Raw genomic sequence first — 23,622 nt, forward strand, 5'->3', positions numbered from 1 at the left:
AGGTGGGTCACTGGTGGGTGAAATCCTCTTGGTTCCTTCTGATGCCTGTGGTGGGAGCTGACACACCTGGGCACCTTTCTGCCCAACTCAGGCACTTGACCTTCAGGGAGCCAAAGGTGATGGCTCCTGACTCTTGATGGGTGCTGTGCCCACCTTTGCTAGCCATAACAGCAACCTGTGCACCCACCAGGCTCTGCATCCTCCAGCTGCAGGACAGCTTTGCCTATAGCTCAAACCTCTCGGCCATTTTTAAAAGATTGAAAATATCAAACTTTGCAACAGCTGAAAATTTAAGCAAGAAAGCCTGTTCACGTTAACTATGCATAATGGTTACTCTTCAGCAAGGTTATTTTGCAATCATGTTAATAACCTATTTATTCTAACTGTTCTTAGTATAGCATCACCACAAAACTCTCTTGGTGTGCTCTGTGTGGAAAGTCAGTTGAGATGCTATAATGATGTCGAAATGAAATGCTGTCAGCGCAAATCCATAAAATGACATAACGGTGTCAGAAATGAAAGGGAATCATATCAGAGTGTGTTCCAGCACCACTCAAAAATTTGTGAGAGGAAAGGGTGCAACAATTGGGGGACAATGTTTGTTATGACAGAAATGCTCAAGCAGCTTAAAAGGGAAACTGCATTTGCCAGCCACATCCCTTTTTAATCCAGCAGATTTACCAAGAAGTTGTGCTAGTTTCCTCTGTAAATATCTCAGTGAGCAGAACAGTGCTTTGTGTTGCAGAAAGCAGTTTTTAAGTAGTTGCGACTCCAGGTTTCTTCTGAAAGGGAAAAGAAATATTCATCGCATTGTTTGTGTAAATAAACAGTCATTTCTCTTTTAAGAGAAAGAAAAACAAAATACTTCTCATCCAGTTATCTTTCTTAAGGAAAGTCAGTCACATCCCCATGTCTTGAATACCATCCTAAAGAAAGGACTCTCTAGGCATCACAGGTAGGGCAAATCTATCCCTGTATCTATTTTTTTCTGCTTTGTAATGGTTACAATTGCCTGAAAATTCCCACATCTTTTGAGGAAGGATCAGTGTTTTGCAGCTCTTCACCTCTCTACCCTGTAATATGCTCAGCAACAAAACCTGAGGCAGAAGAGGGAGGGTGAAGAGCTGGCTCCCAAGGTGGCCAACTTCAGCAACTGCGGGGGCATTGGTCTGCCCGTGGGATGTGGTGGAGGGTTGCCTTTGCTTTGCCTGCTGGTTTTGCACCCTATTAAACTGCCTTTATCTTGACCCAGTTCACTTCCTTTTGCTCTTCCTGTTTCTCCCACCATCCCACTGGGTGGGGGAATGAGTGAGCAGCAGTGTGGGTGATGAGATGCTGACCAGGGACAGCCCACCAGGGGTGTGAACTGGCTAAGTTAAACATGGACCTCCCAAGTTTTGGTAATAGTTTGCATTTACCTTATTAAGTTTGCAACATAGGCTTTGCTAAGCTCTCTCATAACCAAAACTATTTCCAAACACTTCTCAAAGTCCTCTTTAAAGCCAAGTGCTATGACAGCAAAGGGTAAAATAGTATGCGGCAAAAGCAAGCAGCCAGCCTCATCTGGTGCAGCACAGAAACAAAACTTCATCTGGAGGCTCCTATCCCTGCCCCATCCAACAACTAAACTAGAGCACATCATGATAAGCTAAGAATTTGTAAAGGCTCAGCACTGACTTGACTTTGTTTCTGGGGAAGCCCACAGTTAACCTCCCCTGGCACCAATGGGAGCAGCATGACTCCAAAACACTTTGGACGTGATTTGCTGATGATAATGAATTTGCCATGACATTTCCTATGGTGTCTGAGGTTTAATTACCTTCATTATTAACAAAGAGTTGTATCACTTCGTTTCAGAGCATTCTGGCTTCAGCTTCTCTTCAGACCATGCTACGCTTGACCATGTGTTTGAATACCTGTGCCTGGACTGGCAGCCATGCCAGAGAATGGGTTTGCCTATGAGTTTGAAGAGTCGAACATTAAACTCGTGGAATATGTGCACACAAAACAAAACTACCTTTATCTGATGGTTTTTGGTGGTTGTCCTGGGTTACATGCAGTTACAGTGCTACATACTCAGAGTGTTTTATGGATGGTCTGGAAAGTGCTCCTGACAGGTTATATTAGGTTACGTTAGCATCCACTTGTATCCTAAACACTTGAGTGTGACAATATTCTTGGTAGAAGTAATAGATCCAGTCTGTGGCCACACAGCTGTCCCAAGATGTCTCTCCTAGGAGAGAGAGATGCCCTCCTTAAGACACATCCATCTTTCTCCACGTCACCAATGGAAGCTGAGGTTACTGGCCTATACTTTATTTTATATGGCTAAAATAAGGCAAGCTGCGAAGAACACGTTAATGAAGGTTACTAATCAGATCTTGCCCTAAGTTCATGGGTAGAACCTTCAAATAAGACAAAGAAGGTTGCCTACAATTTCAGCTGCTGAGAAGAACTTTTGGAATCATAGAATGGTTTGGGATGGAAGGCACTTTAAAGATTATCTAGCTCCAACCCCCTACTGCAGGTAGGGTCACTTCCCACTAGACCATGGAGCTCAGAGCTCCATCCAACCTGGCCTCGAACATTGCCAGGAATGGGACATCCACAGCTTCCCTGGGCAACCTGTTCCAGTGTTTCACTACTGTCCCAGTAAAGAATTTCTTCCGTATATTTATCCTAAAGTTCCTCTCTTTCAGTTTTTACCCATTACTTCTTGTCCTGTCACTACAGTTCCTCATGAAGAGCCCTCTCTGGCTTCCCTGTAGGCTCCCCTCAGATACTGGAAGGTTGCTATGAGGTCTCCATGTGACCTTCTCTTTTCCAGGCTGAACAGTCCCAACTTTCTCAGCCTGTCTTCATAGAGAGGAGGTTGCTCTAGTCCCCTCAGCAACTTCATGGCCCTCCTTTTCCAAGTGCCTGTCTGCTGTCAGGGCTTACGGTACATTTGCCAGCGCTTGATTTAGACAACAAAGTAGGTTCCGATCACTTTTTTTTGGCCAAAGTTGTCTTTTAAGAAAAACTGTAAATCTGATTACTCAAAAGTATTCCATCACTTGATTTGTGAAGTTTTTGTCTTTAACTGTCCATACTGAAAAAAAAAAAAAAATAGTGTGGAAGCCTGAGAAGTCCACATTGATGTTTTATAACATATTTTAATTCTGTAATTAAAAAATTTCTTTCATTTCCACCATACAGAACCAAAGAACTGAAAGAAGCACTCATAGCTAAAGTAAAATATTTAATTTCAGGTCAGGAAAAATGTATATTTTACACGACCTGAAAAATTTGTCAAAATTTCTGATTCCTACAACAGTCAGAATAATTATTGAGTGATCATTCAAACTAAGTTTTTAGAAGGTCCAACAGACTTTGCAGTGAAATAAAATCCTATCTAAAAATGTCTAAATTTTTTGAAAAGTGGTTACATCATATCAGTGGTGGCTGAAAAATGGAAAGCAGTATTGGTAATTTTAAGGGGAAGATACTCTTCTACAATGAATCTGCAATTTATTTCTTCTTCAGAAATGGTGGTAAGAAAAATTCTTATTTCATTTTTAAAAAGCTATTCAAGCAGATTAAAAATCCCCAGAAAATCTCTGAGGGTGCTGCTGATTTCACCTAAAAAACATTTTTCATATATTTGCAATTGTGACAAAATATTTTTATTTTACTAGGAATAGCTCATTAGGTTTTCATTTGTGTAAAATATCCTTCTCAAAGTAATAATGAAAGTGGAAAATCGTGATTCACATTACAGTAAAATAAGGATATGTTTCAAAATTTTTCTAGGAAAATTTGGATTTCTTCAAGGAACGTTTAATATTATTTTTTTTTCTCTGTATAAACAGAATTTCCACTCAAAGGAATTCTCCAAGATCTTATGTGCATTCATATATTTTAAAAGTATGTCTATTGCTATATCATATGTGTCTCACTGGAAAAAGCTATTGACTTTTCTGTTCTATTGATTTAATATTCCACTACTCTTCTATGTTGGAATACTCCAGGTGGGTGCTGTGTGTGCTTCTGATAATGCCGTGTTACACAGCAGGGAAACCTCTTATCTCAGACTGGTTGCCTGGTTGAGAATAAAAAAACACATTTAAGGTAGTAAACACAGCTGTGGAAGAAGTATTTTCTATTTCCTTGCTGTTTGTTTTAATGTACTAAAATGACATAATTATAGAAGTTTGCAAAAATGCCAAAGTGTAAAACACAGTACTAGTTTGGTCTCTGTGTTTCTGTTATATTTTGCATGTCTTCAGCTTTAAACAGTCCAAGAAAATCTTTAGAAACGTCTTTTCTATGCTATGTTTTGCCCTGATAAATAAAGTACAGAATTTTCAGAGAAAAGGAATTTAAAAGTAATCTTGTGGTTACATTGGTATTGAGAAGTGTTCAAATCTTGTTCTTGCCATTTTTCATGCCAGCTTGGAACTTTCGGCTTGAAGATTTGTGTTTCTATTGTTTTCTCTTTGACTCTGTGCAAACATTTTAAGATAGAAAATTTGCAGATCTGTGAGAAAAAAAGAAGAAAAAAAAAAAGAATAGAGGTTTTAAAATCCAACCACCGCAACTTCATTTGAAGAAATGAAATCTGAACTCTGAAAGAGGACAATGCCTTTTTTTTTTTTCAACTTGCAAAGAAATACAGTAATGAAATCCCTTTTATTTCCTATTGAAATGAGGCTGAAGCGTTTTCATCTGTGGTGTATAAAGTCCACTTCGCAAAGAATAAATTCGGAGCACACACATTATAAGTATCTGCCAAGACCAACAGGCTTATATTGGTTGAGTAAACAGCACTATAATATTACAAAGATAAAAACAAAACGTGCAGAAAAATGTTACTGTCACTCTTTTGTTAACACTGTGTTAGTTTCTGAAGTCCTAGTGAGAAAAGATTAAATGTGAAGCCCTCAGTAAGGAGTTCTGTTCCGTTCAAGCTGCAGCCATTTTCCATCACCTATTACTTCACCCAAAGAACTAGACTTTGATAGAGATCCTTAGTCCAAACTCTGTGTGCAAACACCTGAAGCCATCTCCCTGAAATCCTGTGTAAGATAACACTAATGACATCGTGAACACTTCAGTCTATGGAAGATTTCACCTTTTATATCACAATGTGTAAGCAAACAAAGAGCTGCATAAAGTCCTTTTCACTGCGGCTGGAAAGACTCACATTGGCACCGTTGCGCCTTTGGATCACGCTGCATCATCCTTTCATTCCATCCACAACTATTATTTCATTGCCCAGAATTGTTGTAATATGACTGCCTCCCTTCATAATCTCTGCATTTAATCTAGCTTCTTTTCCAAAGCCTGAGAGGATAATTGTCATCTTTTGTATAACACAGCAAAAAGGCTGAGGGCAGGCTTCAGGGCAATGGCTTTCTCTACTCTCCAGTCTATCTGTACCTTCTCCTGTAAGTAAGGCTAAGACCGTAAGTATGCTGAGGCAAAGAGCAACAGCAAGCACGACAAGTTTTTCTTAGATGCCTAAATTCAGTAACAAGTGCCAGAGAAAGTGAAGATTTTATGTCCAACCCATCACAGCAGAGTCCTCCAGTAAAGTAGGATGGAGAAAGAGGACAGCTGAGAACCTCCAAAGCATGACTGCCAAAATGAGCAGGCTAAGGCAGAAGATGCAGCTCTGTGGTTCCAAGCATTGAACCAGGAGAGGGAACATGGGCACACAAAACATCTGCCTACTCCCACTAAAGGCAAATGGGACCCTTTCTACTGGTTTTAGCAGGACACGGATCATGTTGGTGGTTTGTATCAGACAGGTTCCCCGTGGAGATCAGTGAAAAGGAAGATCTGGCCATGCACACCTTGTTGTAAAGAGTTGTAGGGTTAACTGCTGGTCTTTCAAGTGACAGAAAGTCTCAAATCCAAAGCCAAAAGTTGTCACACACCCACCTCTTCTAATAAAGAATGATCCTGAAATCAGGGGGATGGGACATTAACCATAAGGGCTTTATCTGGCAGCATACGAGGAAAAAAGTGGAATTTTTTAAGAAACTGACAAAAAGATTACTTTAAATATATAGATTTGAAGGCCAGAAGAGAACACAGCCATCATTTGCTCTTATTTCCTGCACAGCATGAGCCATACCACATCATTTGGTCATGTCTGAATCAAACTTTCATCCTCTGCTTGATCCAAAGATCTTGAAAGGAAGGCATCTTCATGAAAAGGTATGATGAGTCATGCAGAAGCCACCGTAACCTTTTGGATTTTTTTTCAAAGACTAATTTACCCTTTCTGAAAGAAGAAATAAAAAATGTTTTATTTTTAATCCAAATGTATTTTCAGTTAAATATCTTTAATGAAAATACTTTTTCTTCTGTAGGTATTCACCCAGGTGGTACTTTACCTCCAAATATGTGCCTGCATATTCAAAATATGTCTCTGAAGAAAAACACCTTAATTCTCATTCCCAAACCAAGGCGTTTTCCTAATAATAAAACAACTAGCAGGCTTGCAGAAGCACAAATGATACAGCACCAAGAGCTATTTTTCAGTCACTGACTAGAGAACATTGTGATGAAGAAATCTGAGCTGAAGAAGAAAATAACCTCCATTTTTCCAATAAATTAAGATCTTAAGTAATGTAAAATGAGTCTTAAAGCAGAGCATCTTGATGCTCCTTGCAGCAGGGCCTCTTTCAAAGACAAAGATGTAATTCAAACATGGAGACCAGAAAAAGAAAAGTCTTTTCCTCTATGCTTATAAATATGATGGTGACCTTACAGAGCCCCTTGAAGAGACAGCACTGACAACGCAGCCAGTGACATCCAGCTTCCCTGCAGGGCTGCTCGCAGCTGCAGGCTGGATTGTGAAAGATGAAAGAGAAGAAGGTTCCCCTGTGCTGCATAGGGAACTTTTAGGAGACCAAATTTAGATTATGGCTGTGTACATTTTAGTCAAGGACATAAAAACTAAGGCAGGAGATGAAATGAAGTAATACAGCCCCAGAATTACAGTCATGGGGAAAGCCTAGCATGTATTTACTTTAAAAGTACTTTAAAAGTATTAATGATAAGGCTAAACTATAACTGAGGAACTGAACATAAATTGGTTTTATGACAGATTCAAGTTATTAAGTTAATTTGTAGATATATTCTACTGCTAGGTAGCATATTTATTTTTGGTGAGTACATATTGATAAACTTAATAGGTGAGGCCAAGCAGACCATGTAAGTAATAAGTAATAGGGACCGTTTGACAAAAGATGTGCATTTGCTACTTTGATCTTTAACCTGCAAGAGCAAAAGGAAGACTGCATGATTAAATCCTGAGATTTGTAGAGGAAAATCCACAAGGGCCCCTGAGGGGGAGCTTCCCTGAGCCCCTCAGCTAGCAGCCCTGCCCTGCCCTGTCCTGCCTCGCTGAAAACACACCAAAGGGTCTGAAGAGCTATGCCTCAAATTCTTTGACCGGTCATCTTTTAACAGGGATGTCAGAGATCTAGGAAAGCATTCCTGCGGCACTGGGATGCAAAGGGATTTATCTCACATCTGAAGTCCTGCAGAGAGGCAGCGACCCTGCTCCTATCTGAGAGACCGAGAAGTGAGTTACAGCTGAAGGAGATGTGACAGATGAGAGAGAATAAGCAGAGTGAGTGGCTATACGGAAGATGAATCAACCCTGTTCCTTGAGGAGCAACTGCCTTTGGCTACTTGGAGCTAAAAGCTACAGCAATAAATTTAAAGGCCTGAAAAGATCATTACAGTCACCCAGCCCAGCTGCCCACTCACCTAGGATGCTGAATTTCCTGAAATTATTCATGCCTGCCCCTCCTGCTTCCATGGCTGAAGTCTTTTCCTCCTCTGCTCTTGGTTGGAGGCCCTTCCCAGTATGCCACTGCCACCACCAACTGCCACGCGAGGCGTCTGCAGTGGACTCCCTGTGGCACTGCTGACGGACAGAAAGGGCAACTAGCACAAATATTTTTTTCTCTGTAGTGTTTCTGGCAAAGAGAGACTTTACATTTAGCTCTCCAGTGGTGCTGGGTCATGCTCTGCATCAAAGCACCACCTCCAGCAGCAGCTTTGCCCGTGCAGCTCCAGATCCGTGCTCAAACATCTGTTACGGAAACTTCAGGCAACTGTGCAGGGAGGCTCTGCAGCCCTCACTGCTGACCCAAATTGCAGGTCTGGAGATGGCTCCATCTGGTTTGTGTCTTGTCTGTCTTGGAAGTCTCTGGGCCTCTTGTCAGTCAAAGCACCTACAGCTCCTGGAATAACAACATCCAGCTACCTGAGGAGCACGCAGGTAGAAGAACAACTCTGTTGGGAGAAGCTGGCCTTTCTGATGATGCTTCTTTGCTGTCCTCTGTGACCTCAGAAAGAAGCCAGTGTTACACTGCAATGGAAGCATGCAGGCTGTAAATAGGAAAAAAAGACTAGGACAGGCTTTTGCTGAAACATCCTGCCCAGCCCAGAGAAGATCTTGTTTGTTGAAATGGGCCACAGACATGTTGAGCCCATGAACTGAAGAAAAATGGGAGTTCCCCATCTGTCCCATGAGCTCATGTGGACAGAGCTCCAAAAGGGAAAGGAATGGTTGATGTGGTATGGTTAATGAAGTATTTATCTTTCTGGAAGGGCAGGCCGTGACTGGACTGTGACTGCCAGGCAGTGCCTTGCCTTAGGAGGGTTGGAATGCAACAAGGAAGAGCCAAGCAACACCTCAGTGACCCTGGCAGGCACACCCTGAGAAAGCAGCAAAGGGAGGATGCAGGAGGAGTCTTGTATCTCCAGGAATCGCTTATCATCTTGTCCTCCACATTCAGCTCAGTCTGCTACAGCTGACCTTAACAAGAAGCCCTGGCTCCTCCCTTCACTCATGTTGGTGCAATTTGGAGGAAATAGGTGCAAGTGTAAACTTCTCATGTCAGCTGCTTGGCAAGTGAAAGAGACAGTCACTATTTGCCCTAGAAAGCAAATTCTAATTCTTAACATTGTACGTCATGGTTTTTATACACAGTGCAATTTACAGGCCGGACAAGCAAGGCCAGTGGAGCCCAGGCTGCAGCCAAGCCTGGCAGTGAGTCCATCAGCTATGGAAATGCCAAAGTGACAGGTTCACTTCGTTAGCTGGAGGCCCAATGTTTCTTGGGCATGTTCAAGAAAGTGGAAGGGAAAAGGCTGTTCCAGGGGTGGGAGATGATTGGAGCCTAGGGAATGCTTTGGGATGGAGAGCAAAAACAACGTCTGCCCCAGTGTTTGAGGAGACCAGACAGGCTTCAATCCCAAGTTCACATGTGCATCCTTCCATCAGCACAAATAGTAACCTTCACAGGAACACAAACCTCCTTTCCTTTTGGAGTCACTTAAGTTCCCCAAAGCAGATCATGTCATGCCTAGGTGGAGAAATGCTCCTTTTCCTCTCCCTGAACCAGCTGTATCCAGAGTGGAAGACTCTGCAGAAAGCTACTGAAATCTGAGCAAAAGTCTTAGACGCCTTCTCTGAGTTTTCTGTCAGGTTTATTTCTCCTGCCCTCCTCCCAGTTGTTGCTTTCCAAAATCCTTTCCTGCCTTTCCCCCATTTATCACTCTGTGTGAACATCCTTCTGGCTAGTTTACTAGCCCTCTCCACTGGATCCCAAATAGCTTTTGCCCATACTGAAAACAACAAGATTTTTTACTTTGAAGCAGATGTAATTTTTTTTTTCACAGCTTATGTGACTTTCAATCCCTTTTGCCTCTTCATCCTGAAAATACTCCTCTGGGTAAACGAGTCCTAAGCCTAAAATGAGGAAAGCCCTCAGTTCCTGAAGTTGGTGAATGAAAATCACCATTTTCTGATGCTGTAAAACAAGAGTTAATCCATGTTTCCACTGCGGAGGGCTGTTTTTTTTAAGGAAGGGAAAAAAATTTCCTTTCATTCTTTGCCAGCAATTTCCATGCAAATAAAGTTTCCAGCAAAAACTCGGTGCCCAAGCGCGAATATTTTATCCAGAAAGTGAAAGATTTTCTGTGAACAATTGCAAGACTTTATCCAAAAGTCTTGAGAGGCTCATCCGAAATATTTCTTTCGTTGGCTGAAAACAAAGAGCCGCCGAGCGAGAGGGGACGGAGAGCCCTCTGTGAACCCGGGCGGAGGGTTCGGCCGGTGGGGATACTGCCGAGCCAGAGCCGGGGCAGGGCGGGGCGGCCGGCGGGCACCGGCCGGCACACAGCGCCCGGCCCGCTCCGCCGGGGCCCCAGCGCCGCCCCCGCGGCAGTTCCCGGCGCGGGCGGGAACAATCGCCGCGTTGTCCGGCCGCGGCCGCCGGCCCGGCGGCTCCCGCGCCCCGGTGCCCGTGCCCTGCGGGGACAGCGCTGGCGGGGCCGCCCGGCTCCGCGCCCGCCGCCGCCGCTCAGTCTGGCCCCGGCGGTGCGCGGCGGCGGCAACGGCGGCAGAGGCGGGCGGCGCGCAGGTAACGCGGCGGCGGCGCTGCGGCCCCGCGGCCACGGCGGGGCGCTCTTGGCACGGGCACGGACAGCGCGGTGCCCCCGCGCCGGCACCGGCGGCGACCGCGGGGACGCGCGGACACACGGACACACGGGGACACACGGACACGGCCACCCCCTGCCGCCAGGGTCAGCGGGGTTTGGGCCCGAACGGGCCGCGGGGGCCCCGGGCAGCCGCTCAGGCGACGAGGCGGGCATGTGCCGGTAAACAATGACCATATTGTGAAATGGAAAACAGACTCCGGCTCCCTCCGAACCGCCCGCTCCCACCGGATGTGTTAAATAAAAACCGCTGGGGGAAAACAGCAGAAAGGCAAGAAAAAAGGGTTCGGGCTTGGAAGGACGGGGGGCCAGGAAACCCGCAAACAGGCGGATTTGTGTGCCCTCAGCCTGGTAATCCTCGCACGGACTGCAGCGGCAGCGGATGCCTTCAGAAAGAAATCATCTTGGGGGGTTTGCGGTTGGATGTGGTGGGTTTCTGCCTTTTTTTTTTTTCTTTTAATATCGAAATTTTTTTTCCCCTGCCTTGCCACTGAATAAAACAAGGGCAAACTTTCTCTGCTGCAGGAAACCGATCCAGATTTCCCCGGTGAGCTGCACAAGCAGCCTGTCGGGACGGCTTGGCCGGGACCCGCCGCGGCTCCGCAGCTGCCGGGACTGGGTGCGAGACCGGCGCCCTGCTCCTCTCCCTTCTCTCCCTTCAAACGGCACCTTCCTGCCCGGACGTGTTGAAGTGCAGTGCCCTGGAATTTATGACACAAATGGGCTTCCCCCGCCCCCTCCCCCTCTTCTCTGCTTAAAACCTCTGCCGTCCTTTCCAACTGGATGCAAACTGGGAGCTTTAATAAACTTACTTCCCCCTTCCCCAGTCGTAAACATACACCCCTGTGCAGTTCCTCTCTTAAAAAAAAAAAAAAAAAAAAAAAAGAGGGGGATATTTCCAATGGATTTAAGTAAGTAATTCATATCATGAAATGCTTAGGGATTTGTTTAATGTGATTTTATATGAGCTGCGGACATTTCCAAAGCAAACAATAAGTTCAAGTACAACATGCATGGTTGTGTTACAAGTGTTACTCAGCTGGCTGGGAGATCTTCGGTGAGCAAACAGGCTAAATCTGGAGAGTAAACAACTTCAGAAAAACCTACAACTCTGGGTCACTGAAAACAGCCTTTTATTTGTTTTCCTTAGTGTCTAGTAAAATTTGATCCTCCTTTTTTTTTTTTTTTTCCCAACACTGCTGTAAAATCACGAAGGTCAGGCATCATCAGCCCCTGGCTTTCCAAGGCCCAGCCACGGAGACCATTGCCTGGGACCTGGGTGTTTAGATGGGCTCAGAAAACTGAGTACAGGTGAAGGAGGGTGCTGCTGGCCAGGGTGCTGTGGGGAGGACAACTCCGCACAGCACCAGTCACTTCTTGGGGGCTGTCACCCGGAAAGTGGGCTCTTGCGACGGCCTCCAAGTGGAGAAGCCTTACGGCAGCCTCACAGTGGTCCTACCCACGCGTGTGAGGGTGATTTGAGCTCCCTTCATGAAGGGCTTCTGACCCTGGGCCAGAGCCGAACCAGATGGTGAGCATCGTCACGAGGCAGTGAGGTGCGGGCAGCGTGGGGCCAAGTGGTCAGAGGCGCACGTTGCCTCGCCGGCGCTGGCGATGGGGTCGGGGGCTCTCCACCCACGGACATCGTGCCACGGGCAGGTCGCCTTTCGCAAAATCCAGGGGGTGGGTGCCCTTAGGCCGAAGGCTGCCACCAGCATCTCCCCCACATTCCCACGGCAGGGCGTCATGCCGGGAGTCTCCCGACTGGCTTCGGGCCGTTCAAGGGTCTTGGAAATGCAGGAAATGATGTAACTAAAATTCGAGATATTTGGGGGTAATAGAGTTTGCTGTATTTAGCGCGGCGATCCCGACCGGCGTTCCCCCTGCGAGGGAGGGCGATCCGAGTGAAACAGCCTGGTCAGACAGTAATGTTTATCTTCACCAGAACAGACATCGCGCTGGGAACCAGGAGCGCACGGTGCGTTGCTCCCATGCTATCAACATAGCCAAGGGGGACCGGATGGCAAATCCGAGCGGCGTGGCTGCAGCCTTCCCCCGGGGCGCTGCGGGTAGGGGTGCGAGGGCACCGGGCTACAGAGCGACGACGCTGGCCGAGACCCCTCTCCGGCTGCAGGGGTGGGGGGAGCAGGAAACCTCCCAATCGCGACACTCCGACTCGGAGATTGCTGTTGGTATTCACTTTAAAAGAGCTTGAATGGGACTTTTTTTTTTTTTTTTTTTTTTAAAGCCGAAGCTTTGTTGTGCTAAACTAGTTGGACGAGTTAGGGTGTCGCTGCTCCCGATTGCTCTGGCCAATGGAACCCGATCCACCCTGCTGTGCGTAAGAGCGCAATTAAGGATTTAACCAAGCCTATGCTGCGCCCCAGCCAGCAGTCTGCCGGAGACAGACACCGCGCCGCAGCCTCCTCCCCCAGACATGTCTGCTTAGACCCGAGCAGCCCCGCCGCCAACCCCAACCCGCCGCCGGCTCCCAGCTATGACAGGAGTATTTGACAGAAGGGTCCCCAACATCAGATCCGGCGACTTCCAGGCTCCTTTCCAGACGGCTGCAGCCATGCACCACCCGTCCCAGGAATCTCCCACTTTACCCGAGTCCTCGGCTACGGATTCCGACTACTACAGCCCGGCGGGGGGAGCCCCGCACGGCTACTGCTCGCCTACCTCGGCTTCCTACGGCAAAGCGCTCAACCCCTACCAGTATCAATACCACGGCATGAATGGATCTGCCGGGAACTATCCTGCCAAAGCCTATGCAGACTACAGCTACGCCAGCCCCTACCACCAGTACAGCGGAGCTTACAACCGCGTTCAGAGCTCCGCCAGCCAGCCAGGTGAGGGCCGGGGGCCGGGGGTGTGCGGGGAGCTCTCACGGCTTTGGGGAGGCTGGGAGAGTGCGCCCAGGCAGATCTCTTAACTCAGGGGCAGCGGGGATGCGGCTTTCCCTGAATCAGAGGGAGAACTAAAATAAATAAATTGGGGAAAAAAAAAAGAAAAGAAAAGAAAGAAAGAAAGAAGAAAGAAAAAGGCAGAGAACTAGTCTACTTTTTTTTTTTTTTTTTTTTTTTTTTTTTTTACCAGCCCGCACGATCTAAAACACAAATACTAGGATTAGTGATTTAGGACAACTTTTATCAGCTCCCCCCGGGCCGCCACGACTACCTTCCTCCTCCTTACCCCTGCAAGAAGAGGGAGAAAATAGCCGAACCTTATTGCGTGTCTCAAACTCAGGTTCGCGGTGTTGAAGAAAGTTTCCTTCCCTCTCTGCTGGAGGGGCGGGGGAGGAGACTGGGAGGGGGAGCCCAGCCGTGGCGGGGCTGCGAAGCCGGGAGTGTTTTTTACCAGAAAGCGCCGCGGTTTTAGTGCTTTCCCTGTACTTCTTTGTAACTTACTGTAGGGGAAAAAAAACCCAAGGAAAAAAAAAAAAGAAAGAAAAACAGAAAAGAAGGGGACAGGGAGAATAAAAAAAGCAATCCCATGGCGAGGCCAAGCGACTGGGGCTTGGCTGAGACGAGTGCGGTCGCGGCGGCGCTTGGGGACACGCCGGCGGCGACGGGGGGAAGGCGCGGGCGTGCGGGGGAAGGGGTAGATGCCCTGGGTCGGTCTCTGCTCCTGACCGGGCTCTTCCCAGCAGGGCACCAATCGTCCTCCCAACGCCCGTGGCGGCCGCGCACTCCCTGCGCTCCCACTCGTGGACGCGCAGAGCTGCGCGCCCGGCAGGATGCGCGGGACGGGAGCAGGAGGCGGGGGAGGGCCGGGGGTGGCCAAGGCCTGGAGCGGAGGGAGCGGGACCCTCCCGTCTCACCGCGGAAGCCGGCGGAGGTTGCTCGGGGCCGCCGCCCGGCGGCGGAGCCCCGAGGGGAGCCGCAGGGGCCCGTCGGGCCGGCGCCGCTGCCCGCCCGGCCCGGCCCGGCCCGCGGGCGGGATGCCGCCGCCGCCGGCGCGGTCTGCGCGGAGCGGAGCCCGTCCCGCGCCTTAACGTCTGCGTCTGTGTCTCTCTCCCGCCCTTGCGCCCGTGCAGAAAAGGAGGTGGCGGAGCCCGAGGTGCGGATGGTGAACGGCAAACCAAAGAAAGTGCGCAAACCCCGGACTATTTATTCCAGCTTTCAGCTGGCGGCGTTGCAGAGGAGGTTTCAGAAGACCCAGTACCTCGCCCTGCCTGAGCGGGCTGAGCTGGCCGCCTCCCTGGGACTCACGCAGACACAGGTACCACGAGCGGCTCGGCTCGACTCGGCTCGGCCCCGGCGGGTCGCAGAACCCCGCGTTCACCTTGGCGCGGCGGGAACGGCTGGACTGGCCCTCGCGGAGGGGCGGGAGGGCAGCGGGGCGCGGGTCCCCGGAGCCGCGAAGCACCGGCTGGAGCATTAATGGTGGCTTTCCCTCCCCACTCCCTCTTTCCTCCCTTCTCCTCTCCCCTCCTCCCTCCCCTCTCCCAGGTAAAAATCTGGTTTCAGAATAAAAGATCCAAGATCAAGAAGATCATGAAAAACGGGGAGATGCCTCCGGAGCACAGCCCCAGCTCCAGCGACCCCATGGCCTGCAACTCTCCACAGTCACCTGCGGTTTGGGAACCCCAGGGCTCGTCCCGCTCACTCAGCCACCATGCCCACGCACACGCTCACCCTCCAAACTCCAACCCGTCCCCTGCATCCAGCTACCTGGAGAACTCCACTTCCTGGTATCCCGCTGCCAACTCCATCAACTCCCACCTCCAACCCCACGGTTCCCTACAGCACCCGTTAGCGCTCGCCTCTGGGACAATTTATTAGAGTCTGAATCTTATTATTTTATTATTTTTAAAATTTTTTTTTTGTTGTTCCTTGGACTCCTGTGTTTTACTGTTAAAGAATAATAACGAAAGGAATGCATATGGGGAATTTTTAAAAGGGAAAAGAAACAAAAAGATTAAAACGTGTAAAGCTTGTGCATGTAACTTATTGCATTTCAAAGGAAACCCTTTTTTATACAATACGGACATTTTTTTGGCTCAGCTGTGGACACTATCAATGGTGCCTTGAAATCTATGACCTCAATTTTTCCAGAGACTTTTTTCAATGTTATTTTAACCCTGTAAATAATTGTAGATAGAGGAATTAAACTGTATATTCTGAATAAAATAAAATTATTTCGACCACGATAAACGTTTGCAAATTACCTCTTATTCTCTTAATAAGAGGGAAAAAAAATATAATACTGCTTTGCTTGCAGAGAGAGACAGAGGAAAGAGGATGGGAGCTGGGAGTTCACATTTTGTTGCAGTGCTGTGCAGTGCCACCGCAGCCCGGTCATGCTGGCAGGATGTGGTCCTTGCAGGTCCCCACGGACGAGCCGAGGGGCCGTGGTGCTCTCTTCTCGCTGGAAAAGGGGCTCTGGCAAGACCGCGTACACTTTATCGCACCTTAGTGACTTAAGCTGAAGGGAAAGCTGCCCATCCTGGTGCTAGAAAGCAACTCTCTTGCCTTAAGCCGCCCCGAATCCTTCCCTAAGAGCAATTAACGTCGAGAGCTACACACTCCACAGCCCATCAGTCGCCCGTGTGCGCTCAGCTAATTATACAAATTACGTTTCCGTCAAAGGGAGCCACTAAATATGTGAAAAGGATAAAACGAGGCCCCCGCTCCCCTCGCTCCTGGTAAAAGCCTGCGGCGGCTGCGGCTGAAAGAGGGACGTTGGAGAGGTACTTTTATTGTTTTTGTTTTATCTCTATCCACACGATTGAGGGGAAAAACCCGTGCAGCAGAGCCGTCGCTAGCGCTGTGCGGTGCTGGCGGCACGGCTTCGGCGGTGTGGCCGGAACGCTGCCCACTGCCTTGGGACCACTCACACGGAGCGTGGGCCCCTCTCCCAGGAGAAACCCCGGCCGGCGGGGCCCCCGCAGCGGCACACGTTCCCGCGGGGACCCTCCTTCCGAGGGGGGAGCGGTCATTCACGGCCGTGCGGAGTACAAAGGTGCAACGAATGTGCCAAAAGCGTCGCTGAAGGATCCCCGAGATAAAAAATGCCCCCTGGCAGCCGAGGTTGGTGGGGAGAGTGCTGGCAGGGTGGGAGGCAAGGCCTGAAAAGGCACACTCCTGCCCTGGGGCGCACTTACCTGTCTCTTGCCTTTCTCCCTGCTGTCCTCCCCCTCCTTTCTTCTCCCTCCGTTCCCGACTGCCATGTTTTGTGCGTGTGCGTGAGTGCGTGTGCGTGAGTAGTTTTCTCCCCAAAGAAAAAAGCCCGGGGTTGCTGTTTTGTAACAGGTTTGGGGGTTGGTAAATGTCTTGCAGTACAATAGAGCAGTTTGTTCGTTTGTGCTCCATGCACGTCAGGGAGGGTGCGGGGGTGTCACAGAGCCAGGGTGGCGGGGGCCGCCGCTGGCTGCCCACCCCTGCCCGCTGCCGGGCGGGCTCCGCCACTCCCCGCGTCCTAAGCGGTTCTGGGGACCGGCTCCTCCTCGTGTCACTCGCAAGATTTCAGGTACTTTCCCTGATTTTGGGGCTGACGAAAAGCTCGGATTTATGTCTTCTGCTAACTTCTACCCCGTGCAAAAAAACCAAAAACAAGCAAAACCCGAAATAATTTTAAAAGCTTGACCTTTTCATTTTCTTCCGTTCTTTTCCTCATTTCCCTCTAGACAACCATTCAACCCGCAGTAAGACATTCTCCCTTCCCCGAGGTCACTTCCCTTTGCAGAAAGGCTTGGACACAAGAGGTGGAAGTCAATTTCCCAGGTCGGTCCACCCACCCTTTTCTTTGAGGAGCTGCCGCGGGGCTGTTTGGATACGGTAACCTGCCCGGGCCGGGAGCGCCCAGGAGGACAGCGCAGGAACAGCTCCGGGAAAGTGAGATGCCAGCAGGCGGGATGGGATTCCCATCCCAGGTAGGGATGGGAATTCACACAGCCGCCGCTGGACTGGGCTCTGGCACCTCTCCTCTCTCCGAGCCAGCCGAGTCAGCTCTACTCGGTTCCATGCCAGTTCCTCTCCCTGCTTAATTTTCCCTCCTCCCAGATCGAGATGGCGTTGGGCAGGTCGAGGAGAGCCTGGTATCCTTCCCCGAAACAGAATAAAAAATGTTCTCGCCGTGGCGCCGACCCCAATGAACACTGGGGGTTTACGGCCGCCTGCCCCTCCATGAGAACCTCGGGCCGATGGAGATGCTCCTGTACCCCCTGTCCCTGCACACACAGGCAGGCACATCCCGGCGCCTGTCCCCACCTGGGTGCACCCCTTGGGCTCCGGCGGCGGCCGGAGGGAACCTGGCTTGTCCAGGCTTCCCCCTTTACCTCCCGGGAAAGGGATGAGATGAACTGTCCTTTGTCTAACGTTGGGTTTGGGCTCTGCGGATTGCTGGCTCGGGGCTTTCCCCCCGCCCCTCGGCTCTCTTCTCCTCCCTTCTGTTTTCCTGGCGGCCACTTCCATGCGGAGCCGGGGCAGCTCGGGGAGCCGAGAGGAGCCACATTCCTGTGGGTGCCGAGCGGCTCCAGGGCTGAGCCACAGGGCCTGACACACACACACACAGACACACAGACGCGCAGACACGCAGACACACATACAGAGCAGCCTGCAGCCCCAGCTGCCCCAGATTGAGAGTTCCTGATACCGCCTGCACCCCTGGGGCCCTCACACCTACAGCAGATCGACCCCTGGCTGCGCTGGCCTCCGGCTGGGGCTCACCCCCACAACACCCACACCCAGGCACACACGTTGCCGACCACCCCCACGTACGGATACGAGGGGAACACCTTCCCACTTCCTCCAAAGAGCCCTCTCTGTCCCTGACCGGCCATCCCCTCACCGCCCGGCAGACAAAGCCTCCAGCCCGCTGGAAAGGGCTGCCTCATAGCGAAGTGCCTCCGTTTCCCTCCCGTTCTGCCTCGGGGAAAGAAAAACCACCCCCTCCAACCTGTCACTGCGGCAGGGCAGCCCGCTCGTCAGGCGTTCCTGTCGCCCTCTTGCTCCCCTCGATCTCCCCGGTGCATTCGCTCCCCCGCGGCCGCGCTGCCTGCGTGGGCCTCCGCGCTCTGCCCGCTCCGCCGCCGGCAGCGCTGTGTCCCCAGAGTGCATCCCACATGTGGCATCGATTAGAGACTTCTGCCACGCAATTTTGCGACTAACAGACTTTAGGTGTTTTGGTTGTGGATTACGGAAAGGAGATCTATTGCTCCAGGAAAATCGGGACGGGGCGGGGGGGAGGGGAGGGATGGGGTGGGAACCCCCTTTCTTGCTTTCAGTCATTTGAGCGATTGCCTGCAGTAATGCAATAACCTGTTTTATAGGTCAGACAAGAGCCGTGAAAAAGGAACCGCGTAGTTTACATTGTCTCCTTTTCTCTCTTGTTTTAGGAAGAAACTGTGTTGCATCAATTAAATATTTCCGCTCTCTGTCCGACTGTGCGTCTGTTTACATGTGATTTGGGGAGGATAAGCAATGGTTTGTCTGCCTGGAATATAGACCCGAGAATGCCCGACACTCACCCACGCCCCGGCTGCCTGTGAGAACACCTTCCACGGACACGACCTTCAAGGTCGCGGGAAAATCTCCCAGCTCCCTCGCCTCCTTATTTCCCTTCAGGTGAGGGCCCGGGGAGCCGACCCCGGCCAGAACCTGCGACAGATTGAGCACCTGGAGAAGGGGAGTCTGGGGATGACTTCTCGCTTCCCTCCCGCTGCCGTCTGCCCCTCGGCACTCCCGGAGAGGCTGTCTAAACCTCAGCATGGCTCAGCCAGCTTCGCCGCGCCGGATCCTGACCCGGCTCTGTGCTCTGTAGTGGCATCGTCTGCCTGCCTGCGAAGCTGACCCTCCATTCAAGGAGATCTTTATGGTCTCCTCGATATGCACCATATGACGCGTTTTATAGGGCTTTTGCCTCGCGTTATCCACTGAGCTTTCCTTTCTTCGTGGTGTTTTTACTAATTCGCATGGAGAAAAGGGTGCAAAGAAAGACTGCGAGGTACCAGGTGCAGCTGCGTCCCGGGAGGGCCAGCAAGGGCCAGGACTGACAGCCCTCCTGCCCACGGGGCCAGCTCCGGGTACTGCCTCACTGCACCCGGGTCCTGCGGGGACCTGCCGGCCCGGCGGTAACGGCGCTTTGATGATTTAGCCCATTAAAAAATGAAGCGGGTTTTTGTACTTCGTGTCCAGGGTTAATAAAAGTTAATCAGGAGTCGAAAGCCAACTAACCCAGTGAGTTAACCTCGCTAGCTGCAGGTAGTCCTGTTAGCCAGGCTCTTTTGGTTAATTAATTACAATTGAGTCGGTTTTGTGATAATTTCCCTAAGGACCCCTGAGGACTAGTCCAGGGGTCCTTTTGCACGGGAGCGCAAGAGGCCTCGGGCTCCACAGCCCGCCGCGGAGAGTGCTCGGCCCCGGCGTCCCGCATTCCGCACTCTTCTCCGCCCGATTCCAAGGCTCCCGAGGCTTCTTGCCCGAAAGTGACGTTCATTCACCTGAGAAGAGGCACACGACAATGGCGAACCCACTTTTGGGGATGGGTGGAGAGCGCGGGGATCCTTCGGGTGCCAGGGAGAGGCTACCGGGAAGAGCCGAACCGAGAGGTGAACTCATGCAAGGCGGGAGTCGAAGCATCAGCCCCTGACTGCACATCAGGCTCGCACTCGTTGAGATTCGGACACGTAACGCTGCAGACCACTGATTTGCTGTTTTCTTAATTCCCGCTCTTCTCATTCCCCATGAATCAAACAGTCTTTTGTCCTTCCGAGTTTGATTTGATCGCTACTGTTCACATTTCACTTTTGTATTTTTCTCTCCCTATACCATTACTCATTGAGTGCCCCGTGAAATTACAATCGTACATTTTCAACTCAGCAACCCATTTGCAGTGCAAAAATAGGGTCTAAATAATGGCTGAATTAGCCCTACTGGACAGTTTCAGATGTAACACTCTGTAATAATTATATTGCAGGCTGGATTAGGATGCTATTATCATAATCTGGACGTTTACAATTATCTGTAATTTGCAAAGATGCGCCAGGTCTTGATTACAGCAGGTTTTTTTTTATCAAGCTAACCATCACTAAACAGTGACAGTAATAACAGCTAATTTTGCTGGCAATATAAGAGGTGCTGGGGTGTGCAAACAATTTCACACCTGGATGTGCTCACTCAACCAAGAATATAGAGAAAGAGCTTCTGCCCTGAGACTCAGAAAAATATTCTCCACTGCTTCTGTTCAGTATAGATTTCTAGACCCCGATCCTTGCTTAGCAGATTTTCACAGGGGTAAGTTTTGGGGTTCGCTTGGGTTTGGGGTTGGTGTGCAACTGCTCCGCGCCTTGCCCATCGAGGCACGCTCATTCTTTACTCGTTCCCCCAATTTCGCGGTCACTCCCACTCCGATGTTTTCCCTCGGTGGCCGGACCCCCGACAGGTCCGCGCCCCCTTCCCTCCGGTGCTGCCGGGGCGGCGGGCGACGCGGGGCGTGGATGCTGCGGGGACCCCCGGCTGCCGGAAGGGAGGCGCGGGATTCGGCGGCCGGCAGAGAAATCGTGCGAGTCCGGGGCCAGACCCGTCCGCCCGTGCCCGCAGCGGGACGGTGGCAGAGCGCCTTTCTGAGCCTTTCCGCGCCTTTCCGCGGCTCCTCCCGGCACCCGTCCCGCGGCCCCGAGGCGGCAGAGCCCGGCGGGCGGGCGGCGGCGGAGCCGGCGCTGGCAGCCCGGCGGCAGCAGGTTTGGCGCTGGCGCGGGGATCTGCCGCTGCTCCATCCATAGATGACGCTGTTTCACGAGAGTCTCCCGGGGCGTCTGCCGCGCGAGTGGGGAGCCGCTGCTGCCATTCGCTCACACCCCGCTCCCGGGAAGGCCTGCCTCTCCCACCTTCTCCCACGCTACGAAGCTAATGGGGCTTTATTATCATTATTATTATTGTGGTGTATTTTTTCGTTTGCTTGCTTGTTGTCTGGGCTTTTTTAAAGTCTATTTGAGAAATCACGCGTGGGGGAGGAGGGCACGACTCACCGAGAGGGTTTCCGCACCGGCACCCACGCGCGCGTGCAGGCGAGGACGAGCGCCTCGCAAGCCCACGAGAAACAGCGAGCCCCCCTCTCCCCCCGCCCCCGTGGGCGGACCGCCCGCTGCCGGGCCCCGCTGCGCGGGTGCAGCGAAAGGGTTAAGGCGGCTGCAGAGGCCGTGGGGGCCGGGGCTCGTCGGGCTGGGCTCGGCTCGGCTGGGCCGGGCTCCCTGGTCTGCGGGACTGGCTCACCAGGGCATCCACCGCCCTCCTGCGGAGCGAGGGCGAGCCCGCACAGGGGCCGGCGTGGGGCGGGGGGTGTGAAGAGGGGTTTTCTGAAAGATGCACACGATGCTGTTGGTTTAAATGTATGGTAGCTTTCTCTCCAGTGTCATTTGAATAATTCAGTAAGCCCCACTACCAGCTGTACTTCTGAAGCCTCTTCCATTCTTTTCAGCATTATAATTTTGGTTAATTTTCAATTTTAGGCCCTACGTCTCTGCAATTTGTGTATGAATAACAGAATAATTTTCCTCTTTTGTTTCGCCTTTCCTGTTCCTGAATCTAAATAAAGATGGCTTTTTAGTATTAAAAGTGGAAGAAAATTACAGGTAATTATCTTTGACGGTAAAAACGCTGTAATCAGCGGGCTACATGAAAAATTACTCTAATTATGGCTGCATTTAAGAGAATGGAAAAAAACCTTCTTGTGGATAAAAACCTTAAATTGTCCCCAATGTCTGCTTCAAATTGGATGGCACTGCAGCTGGAGGCTTTGTTCAGAATTGATCCTGGGGAGCTCTGAACCCAAAGTTTCACAGTGGGAAGGGGAAAAAAAGAAAAGAAAACATTTTTCCTAATGTAACAATACGAATGGTAGAAAATGACAAGACTGATCGGTTTTAAACCACTCTGAAGACTGACTGAGCGTGGAAGTTGCTCAAAAAAAAAACAAAAAAACACCCCCCAAAAAACTGGTATATTGGTAAGTAGTCTTTGCTTTGTGTCTAATTATAGTGACTGTCCTTTTGCACGACTGTATGTAGCTGTCATTATATGGAGCACTCTGAGGATCTCTATTGACTTCTGATAAATGGCTCAGTGGTTTCAAGGTTCATAATTTGAAGGATGCCCAGGTCTCTAGCCATTAATTCTCGCAGTATGGGGCACCCAGCTTGGATGAGGAAAGGGCTTTTCATTGTCAGTAGTTGCTGTGCTTTCCACAAACTGATGCGGCTGGAGCTGGCTGGACAGCGTGTTGTGTGCCTGGGCACCTCTCAGGGCTTTGCAAAGCATTCTTCATCTTGCATTGTCTGCTCTTTAAAAACAAAGGAGGGCGCCTCCTTTCTTAATAATTTGGAGTCTCCAACCTTTGGGGAGAAAGACAGGGCTCTAAGCTTTGCCTCGGCGAGAAAGCTCAGCTCAGCTGAGCAGCGGAGCAGTGAAATCGCAGCAGAAATGGCCGGATGACTAGGAACTTCTTCTAGGCGTATATTTGTGGACTCGGTATCTCCTGTCTTTAAGTCGTAGCCTTAAAACCAACCAAACCACCAGCTACCCCTCCCCTCCCCCACTTCATCTTTTCTTTCTTTGCTCGCAGATATATGCTTTGGTAGGGGTCTCTGTGCACAGGCAAGCGGGGCACAGGGTCCCGCTTCCCGGGTTGAACTGGGGGGGGGGGAAGGTTGGGGGATGTGGGGATCCGCTAAGGTGGAAATATGAGCCAGGCGGGCATTTTGTGGCTTTTACTCTATATATGAAAGAAGACAAAAACATACAAAGTATATGTACAACTAAAATTCAACAATATATACAGAAAGGTTGCTCGGGGAAAGGTCCCTCTCGCTCAGTGGGGGAGGCTGCCGCCGGGCAGCACTGAACCTTCCTTCCCCAGCCCGCAGCTCCGGGTCTGGCTGCGAATCCATCTCTCTGTCTTTCCTTCTCGTCTCCGGGAGTCTGTCCGGCTGTGTGCGGGTGCGGGTCTGTGCGGATGAGGGGGCTCTTCACGTGAGAGACGGTGGTTTCTTCTGAGCCGCAGCCCATTGAATTTTGAGAAAGCATGCAGGTTTTGCTTCTGGTAATGTTCTAATCTTACAGTACATTTTCAGTTTTCAACCAGTTCTTCTTTTTTCCCCTTTTTTTTTTTTTT

General features: G+C 50.3%; 1 protein-coding gene and 2 long non-coding RNA genes across 3 annotated transcripts in view; all 3 read left to right on the forward strand.

The window, feature by feature from the left end:
* Positions 1-12,920: 12,920 nt before the first annotated feature.
* Positions 12,921-15,661, forward strand: DLX5 (distal-less homeobox 5). The gene is made up of 3 exons (XM_050327515.1): positions 12,921-13,361; positions 14,549-14,733; positions 14,964-15,661. Exons 1-3 carry the CDS (start codon positions 13,007-13,009, stop codon positions 15,294-15,296), a joined length of 873 nt encoding a protein of 290 aa, XP_050183472.1. The 5' UTR covers positions 12,921-13,006; the 3' UTR covers positions 15,297-15,661.
* Positions 15,662-20,012: 4,351 nt separating this feature from the next.
* The window catches only part of LOC126646347 (uncharacterized), a 73,945-nt gene continuing 70,335 nt past the window's right edge, over positions 20,013-23,622 (forward strand). The window contains exon 1 of the long non-coding RNA XR_007630279.1: positions 20,013-20,747. This is a non-coding gene — a long non-coding RNA (uncharacterized LOC126646347). The remainder of the gene's footprint in view (positions 20,748-23,622) is intronic.
* Positions 22,030-23,622, forward strand: part of LOC126646343 (uncharacterized) — a 39,768-nt gene continuing 38,175 nt past the window's right edge. Inside the window, exon 1 of the long non-coding RNA XR_007630277.1 lies at positions 22,030-22,458. This is a non-coding gene — a long non-coding RNA (uncharacterized LOC126646343). The remainder of the gene's footprint in view (positions 22,459-23,622) is intronic.

Source organism: Myiozetetes cayanensis, unplaced genomic scaffold (genome assembly GCF_022539395.1).
Source record: "Myiozetetes cayanensis isolate MyiCay16 unplaced genomic scaffold, myiCay2020 scf1, whole genome shotgun sequence".
In the NCBI taxonomy this organism is placed as follows: domain Eukaryota; kingdom Metazoa; phylum Chordata; class Aves; order Passeriformes; family Tyrannidae; genus Myiozetetes; species Myiozetetes cayanensis.

Bases quoted from the DNA above. Each gene is read 5' to 3' on its own strand.
- DLX5 (XM_050327515.1), top strand. From the start codon at position 13,007: ATGACAGGAGTATTTGACAGAAGGGTCCCCAACATCAGATCCGGCGAC. The intron at 13,362-14,548 runs GTGAGGGCCGGG...GCGCCCGTGCAG, and splicing joins GAGCTCCGCCAGCCAGCCAG to AAAAGGAGGTGGCGGAGCCC. The intron at 14,734-14,963 runs GTACCACGAGCG...CCCCTCTCCCAG, and splicing joins TGGGACTCACGCAGACACAG to GTAAAAATCTGGTTTCAGAA.